We start from the raw sequence: 7,901 nt of genomic DNA, 5'->3' as shown, positions 1-7,901 counted from the left end.
CCTGAGAATCACTGGTGGGAGAAGAGTAAATGTGACAGGATTTTAATTTTATTTTTGTTTTCCTGTCCTCCATGTGAACTTGGCTAGTATTTCTTAAGAACAGGGGTGATTTTTTAGGGTGTGTGTTGAACAAATAGTCTAAAGATCTGGAGAGTGTAGGCTAACTCTGGCAGTCTGACTAATGATCTTGGTCCTTTAAAACTGCCTCTCTTGTGCCAGTCACATTTCAACCATGCCCTCCAAACTCTCTTACCCTTCCTGCTCTCTGCTCTTTTCATTTTCCCCCAACCCTCTGGTGATGCACCTCTGAGGAGGTTTATGTTCATTTAATTTCCATCGTTGAACAGGGACAAATCTGCCAAGTGTGGTGAGTTCGCTAGATCATGGATTCCTGTTATTCTGGATATTTGTGTTGCCAGTGCCTTTCTTGCGTTTGTGGATTCCTGAGACTGATCTAACAGAGGTTCAGCTTGGTGTAACCCAACTGAAGCAAAAGGCCCACTGAAGATGGCAGGGGGAGGGGGTGTAGTTCTCGGAGCCAAGTCTGTAAAGATGCATGCTGTATTTGGACCAGCATTCCTGCCTTCCCAAACCTGTTTCTCTAACAGTGGTAAACTTTTTGCACCTCGGTAACTACTGAATGTGACTCTCCTTTTCATGGCTCTTCCACAGGATGAAGATGAGACGCCATAAACTCTTTCTGACTCTCTGCATGGCTGGTCTCTGCCTCATCTCCTTCTTGCACTTCCTCAAGGCCCTTTCCTATGTCACCTTCCCCAGGGAGCTGGCTTCGCTTAGTCCCAACCTCGTCTCCAGCTTCTTCTGGAACAATGCCCCTGTCACGCCTCAGGTCAGCCCTGAGCCAGGGGGTGCGGAGTTCCTCCGCACACCCCTGTATTCCCACTCCCCTTTGCTCCAGCCCCTGTCTCCCAGCAGAGCCAGCGAAGAGCTGCACAAGGTTGAGTTCGTGCTGCCAGAAGACTCAACGGAATACTTTGTCCGTACCAAAGCCGGTGGCATTTGCTTTAAACCAGGCACCAAGGTGTTGGAGAAGCCGCCCGTGGGAGGTCGGCAGGAGGAGCGAGCGGATGGCGCAGCCTCGGGGCGGCCGGCTCGGAAGCCGCTGAGCGCCAGCGGAACCAAGCGCCGCAAGTGGGTGGAATGTGTGTGTCTGCCGGGCTGGCACGGCCCCAGCTGTGGGGTCCCCACCGTGGTCCAGTACTCCAACCTGCCCACCAAGGACCGCCTCGTGCCACGGGAGATCCCTCGGCGGGTCATCAACGCCATCAACGTCAACCATGAGTTTGACCTGCTGGATGTCCGCTTCCATGAGCTGGGAGACGTGGTGGATGCTTTCGTGGTGTGCGAGTCCAACTTCACGGCCTACGGAGAGCCGCGGCCCCTCAAGTTCCGCGAGATGCTCCTCAACGGCTCCTTCGACTACATCCGCCACAAGGTGCTCTACGTCTTCCTGGACCACTTTCCCCCCGGCGGCCGCCAGGACGGCTGGATTGCTGACGATTACCTGCGTACCTTCCTCACCCGGGACGGCATCTCTCGCCTCCGCAACCTGCGCCCGGACGACGTCTTCATCATCGATGATGCTGATGAGATCCCGGCCCGTGATGGCGTGCTCTTCCTCAAGCTCTACGACGGCTGGACAGAGCCCTTCGCCTTTCACATGCGCAAATCGCTCTATGGCTTCTTCTGGAAGCAACCAGGCACCTTGGAGGTGGTCTCGGGCTGCACCATGGGGATGCTCCAGGCTGTCTATGCTACCGACGGGATACGTTTGCGACGCCGTGAGTACTACACCATGCCTGGCTTTCGGCAGTATGAGAACAGCACAGGACACATCCTGGTGCAGTGGTCGCTGGGCAGCCCCCTCCACTTTGCTGGCTGGCACTGCTCCTGGTGTTTCACCCCAGAGGGGATCTACTTCAAACTGGTGTCAGCCCAGAACGGGGACTTTCCCCGCTGGGGTGACTACGAGGATAAACGAGACCTCAATTATATCCGGGAGCTGATCCGGACTGGTGGCTGGTTTGATGGTACCATGCAGGAGTATCCCCCTGCTGACCCCAAGGAGCAGATGTATGCTCCCAAGTACCTGCTCAAGAACTACCAGCGGTTCCGCTACTTGTTGGAGAACCCCTACCGAAAGGTGGAGGGTGCTGGGTGAGGCCACCGAGGCTCCAGCTTGGGTGGGAAATCAGAACTTTAGAACAAAGGGAAAGAGTCGGGTGTTTTCGTCTGTTCCTGTTCTTCTTTAGTTTCCTTTGTTTATGGGCAGGGTGTGCCGTTTTTCTGCGGTCTCTGCCCTCCCTCACTTCCCATTCTTCTTCCCTTCATCCCAGGGTGATGCCTGGGAACCCAAATTCCTCAGTCACATGAAGGGAGGCCTGGATAGGAGGGAGAAAGATGCTGGGGACCTGTTCTGTAGTAGCATAAAGACTTTCTTGCATCTTCCAAACCTCTCCTGCTGGCTGGAGACAATCTCTGCAGCCAGCTGGCAGATTTTCCTCCAGGGAAGGCTGAGAGGGTCCCATGGGGAGAGAGGGCAGCTGTTCCCATCCACCCTCATCCTTTGTGGATTGGAGCAAGCATAGATGCAAGCCTGGGCTATTCAGTGAGCGTGTGAGTCAGCAGGCACAAACTCTTGTGAGTGGTTGTGTGTGCAGATGTGTGTCACTGGCATTTTTTGGATGAGTGAATGTGCAAAAGCATCTCAGTATGCTTGTTTTTTTGTTTTTGTTTGTTTGCTTGTATTTGTTGTTTTTTTGTTTTTTTTTTTTACTACCTCTGTATTCAGAGGGTATTTTGGGGAAAGGAAATCCTTTGCTTCCAAGGTGTCCTTCTCAAGTTGCAGCCCCTTGCACAGGCTTGATGCATTCTGTCCTGGGCTGGGTCTTGCCCCAGTATTCTAACAATCCTGCAGGAGATAGATAGGAAGCAGAGGAGAAGGCTGGGTTTGAGGGTTTTTTCTGTTCGTTTTTCCCCCCTGCCCCCACAACACTGCATGGACTTGTCCTACAGAAGCCAAAGCATCTCCCCTGCAGTACGTGCTTTTGTTGGGGCTGGGATAAGCTGCAGGGGACTCAGTCAGATGGTGGGGAGTGTATGTTTGCAAGTGCATGGTTGCCTGTGTGCATGAGTGCTCACATGCATGGGTTTGGTGTGCACCTGGATGTTTGTTACCAGTACTGGGGGGGAAGGGCTTGGCTGTGTGTGCTTGTAGAAAATGGTGGTATCCAGAAGCTCTCGTGTCAGTGTTGGCATAGATGACTTTTTGGGCAATTCACAGGAGAGGACCAGGGATAGCAGTGGCTCTGCATAGCAGTGCTGTGCATGTGGGACTGTTGCATGCCTCTCTGGCTGCCTCTAGAGCCCTGCAGGCTGTGCCTGTTGGAGGGCTGCTGTTTACACATGCTGGCTACTCCTTCTTACTATAGGGTAATAAAAGGGAGAAGAGGAATGGCAAAGTTCTGATTGTTGTGGGCAAACAAAGCTTGTCAAGGCACAGGATCAATCTGTCTGCCCTTAGGGTGTGAGGGAGCTCATGAAGAAACAGGCTATGGGCAGATTCTCCCTGGGGGCAAGAGGCTTTTTGGGGACCACCGTGCAATCCAGTGTGTGCAGCCCACATCTGCAGCCTGGGCCACGTAGACAAGACCATGGAGAGGAGAAGGGATTTAGGAGGGTGCTAGTTGCAGCTGTTTGGGCTGGTGTCTGCTCAGGCCATGGGCAGTGAGGATCTGGCCTGCTGTTGTATTGGGTCATTCAGCTCACTGAGGAGGCAGATTCTTGTCTCCACCCTTACCACCACCCATCCTTAGCAGATGGCTTGACAGGGTGCCCAGAGCCTGGGTCGTAGTGGGCAGAGGGTGAAAAACATAATGAACTTGCTCTCTTAGCCTTGCAGTGGAAAGACTGACTCATGTTCCAAGCAGAAATCATATGGAGGAGGATAAAGAGGAATGCGTTGGCACAAAGAAGTGTTGCCCTTCTGGCCAGCTGTTCTAAAGCAGGAGGGTTTTCATTGCCCTGAACTCCATCAGGGCTCCATGGTCCTGTGTTGCCCAGCACTTGCCATTGTGCTTCATTCCTACCTATGTCTCTCACTCTTTTTCCCTCCTAGTCCCCTCCCCAGAGAAAGTGAAATTATCAACAAAAATAACTTGCTTCCCTAGTAAGGCTGAGACTGTAATAGAAAGAAGATTAATGCCTTTTTCTGTTCAAATTGAGATGTAGTTCACCTTAGCTCCTTCCATGTGTTGTTATGCCATAATGCCTGCTTCGAAAAACTGAAGGAACTTCCTTTCTGTTATTATTTTTGGTTTCTTTAGAATCACTGTTCTCAGTGCTGTTGTGTCTTCCCCAGAGGCAGAGGAGCGCCTTTGGGAACTGGGTGGATGGACAGACAAACTTTGCTAGGCAGAATGCTCTTCCCCCAAAGGGAAGTTGTGGCTCTTTAAAGTCCAGACTTAATGATGTAGCAGAAGGAGCTCCTGTCACAGTCACAGGGTTCTGGTGCTGAGCAACCGTGCAGAGGTCTTAGGTGTAGAGAGATTATAGAGAAATGGGGTCCTAGCTGAGAAAGTTTTAAGCAAGATGAAAGCCATAGCACTGAGGATGCAGCACAGGGGGAAGATGCTTTCCCCAGGGACAGCTGGAGGAGGGCAGGTGTGTTAGCCCATGCAATTTAGCAGCAGAAAAGTATGGAAGGAAGGAGCCATTTCTCATTTTTACTCTGAGGAAGGAGCCTGCGGTTTGCTCTTGGACTTTTTGTCTTTACCTTGTCTCAGTGATAATACAAGGCCAATACCAGGCTTTGCTGGAGACAGAGGACAAAGACAAGCCAGTCTTTGCGTGGGTGCTTTGGCATCAGCAGAGCCCCACTTCAGCAGCAGCTGAAGTTCATGTGTGCTGGGATTGCACCTCCTTATCTCCCACAGTGGGAGAAGCCTCTCCTCTGATATCAGCCCTTCCCATGCACGACCATCCTTGGGGATTTTTAGTGCACAGCAGTCATGTTTTCAGTGTTGAGATATGGCCCTTGTCTCTTGGGAGTTTGATAAGCCCATAGCTGCAGTATCTGCTTCTCCTGTTTCTGAAGTACAGCCTGTTGCCTTTTCTCCTCCATTATTTGCTCCACCATTCTCATCTTCTCTCTCTGTTTTGTCTTTCCCTTCTGCTCTCTTGGAAAAGGAGGTGTTGCTGGAATTGGAATTCTGGGGCTCTTGTGCAGGACTCCTGCCCTGCCTGCCTCCTGGTCTTACTTCCTTATTCTTAGGAAATTAAATTTAATCCAGACTTCTGCTGTAGTGGGAGGAAGGGACTTTACAGATGACTTGCATTCTTTATTGTTTCTCTTTCTCAAGAATTGTTTGAACATTTTTTGATTTAAGGCCAAACCAGTCAATGTTTCTGTCTAATTTGTCTGGCTAACCCTGTGTTTATTATCCTTAGGGAGCTAGAGTGCTTGTCATTAAAAATCTTCCTTCTTGTCCCTGGAGGGAACAGACACTACTAAGCTGGCATTCACACAATGATTTTCCAAGGTGGTGGCTTACCCTCTGCTCAGCCTTGCCTGTGCTGCCTGTTGGGATTTCTGCAGCCAGCTTCTGGTGGGACAGCCACTCCTCCAGGGAACTGCCACAGGAGAGATGTCAAAAGTATGTGGGTGTGTGAGGTGGTGAGAGAGGCAAAGCAGGAAGCAGGTTTGTGTCAGATCCTTGTTTCCCAGTGCTGGACTCTGTGGTGAGCACTGAAGCTCCTTCATCTTATCTGAACCAGGTTCTGGGATTTGAGAAGGGAAGGACCAAGAACCTTGTCCTGGCACTGGGCTGGAACTGGGATTAGACTACCAGAGCCTGATGTCTGCAGGTTGTTGCAGACAGCGGGCAGTGAATCCTGCTGTCTCTCTTGGACCAAACTGTCTAGAGGACCGAGGAAATACATCACTAGCCTTTTCATTCCCAAAAGATTTTTTATCTCCAAGTTGGTAAAAAGTGGGACCAGGAAGTAGGTGAGGCAGTGTGTGGTGCACCCAAGCCGTGCTGTTCTTTGTTTGTCTCTTGTTGTCTTTCTTTGTGCCTCTGACCTACAAAGAGATTGTGTTTCTATACATGGCTTTGGACTGGAGAACCCCTCTCCCTCTTTTGCCCCAAGTGAAAGGAAGGAAGGGTGTGGTATTTGGCAGACCTGCAGCAGGTGAGCTTGCTAAAGCAGAGGGAGTAGGGCAGGTCAGACATATTTGCCCATCTGGGGGTATTGTGACACCCAAGTGACAGAAAAGATATGGTGACTTTGTGCCTGTGGTTGGTAGGGAGAATGACATGCTCAAGCCCACTCTTGCTGCTGCTTTCTCTGATCCCTGTGTCCTGCTGAGGTGTTCGCTGTTGTGCTGCCCAGGCCAACCTACCCCGTCTCTGTGACAAGTAAACAAGGAAACCGAGTTGGCATGGAGGGAGAGTGTCAGAGCAGAATGGCTGTTCATTCCCCCCTGCCTGCCTTGCTGTTTCCTTGTGGGTTGGTGTCTCTCCCCCTCCTCAGTATCCCCAGGGCTCTCTCCCTGTGTCCCAGCTCCTGCCGGCAATCTCTGTGGCTGCTATGCCTCCGCACTGTGAAGACGCGTGTCCAGGGTCACTCCTGGTTCCATTAGTGAACACTGGTGGTGAAGAGGGAAGGGATGCCTCGTCCTGGCTTCACTGACCTCTAACCTTGGTGAGAAAGGAGGGGAGTGAGTGGGAGAATGGATCCTGTATCCTTCCATCATTGTGTTCTCCCTAAACCCCTCCTTTCTGATTTCTGAGACATTGGACAAACTCACTCCTGTTATGGAAAGGGAAGGGGAGCTGGAGGGTAGGGGGGTGGCAGGAGGGGCTCAGATCCAGCATTGAGAAAAAAGAACTGTTTCTAATGCAATACACTGACATTTTAAAGCTTTGGGCACTACAGGTAATGGATTAAGAAGGGATCTGAAATACTTTGAGACTAAGAATTCAAACCACTGTTTTTTTCCTGCCTGTGTGGATGATGACGATGCAGTATCATCCTGGAGGTGGTCCAGCAGCACTTCTGAGCCTGGGGTCCACCTGGACCTACTGCTGGTGTTGCTCCTGGAAGGGCTCCAGGACACCCTGCTTTGGACAAAGAATGCGTGGACTTGCCAAAAACTAAAAAGAAAAGAAAAAATAAGAGCATCTGCAAAGCTCCTTTCAACTCTGTAATTTATAAACAGCAAGTAATAATGAACTTTTTGTAAGGATAAATCAAATGTACATTCTGAAATCATTTTCTCTGTAAATGGTTGGATTTCATTTCACCCTTAAAGGGATGCTTAAAAGGAGGAGATAATAATAAAAATTAAAAAAAAAAATTTACAAAGTATGAAAGGAAACCAAGATGTGTGTGACAGCTTTTATTTCTGATTGCCTGGCCAAGAGGGAATATGCTGGAAAATGGAGTGAGGGAGCTTCCTATCTTGGCAGGACACTGTTCCTAAGAAGGGAGATTGAAGGGGAGCCTAGCTGGTCTGGGGACTGAGTCCTGGTTTTGTAGGCCCATGTCAGACCTAATCTGCATGTCAGGTGAGTATGAACACGTGAAGGCACGTGAGTGGGGAATGATGGCTGCTACGTGGCTCCCAGGAGAGCTGGTGGATGTGGGAACCGGCATCATCTCATAAAATGGTCCCTCGAGACCATCTTTAATCCTTTGAATACATCCATTTTTCCAAGTAAAGACCTGGAAACACCAGAGCCCCAAATTAAACCTCCCCACTGCAGAAATGCCTCTCTGGCAGCTGATTTTTGGCACAGTGCATGAAACAACATGACCTCCTTGTTTTGGTTTATTTTTAAACCTGTCTGCTGTAGTTTTGGCTGTTCCCATTACTT

General features: G+C 50.3%; 1 protein-coding gene across 1 annotated transcript; it reads left to right on the top strand.

The window, feature by feature from the left end:
* Positions 1–298: 298 nt before the first annotated feature.
* Positions 299–7,406, top strand: MGAT3 (beta-1,4-mannosyl-glycoprotein 4-beta-N-acetylglucosaminyltransferase). The gene has a single exon (XM_015629196.3). It carries the CDS (start codon positions 674–676, stop codon positions 2,180–2,182), a length of 1,509 nt encoding a protein of 502 aa, XP_015484682.1. The 5' UTR covers positions 299–673; the 3' UTR covers positions 2,183–7,406.
* The last annotated feature ends 495 nt before the right edge of the window (positions 7,407–7,901 follow it).

This window comes from Parus major, chromosome 1A (genome assembly GCF_001522545.3).
Source record: "Parus major isolate Abel chromosome 1A, Parus_major1.1, whole genome shotgun sequence".
NCBI lineage: Eukaryota > Metazoa > Chordata > Aves > Passeriformes > Paridae > Parus > Parus major.
This window is presented reverse-complemented; position numbering and strand designations above follow the sequence as displayed.

What these genes read in the sequence shown, in the direction of transcription:
- MGAT3 (XM_015629196.3), top strand. Translation starts at nt 674, where the DNA reads ATGAAGATGAGACGCCATAAACTCTTTCTGACTCTCTGCATGGCTGGT.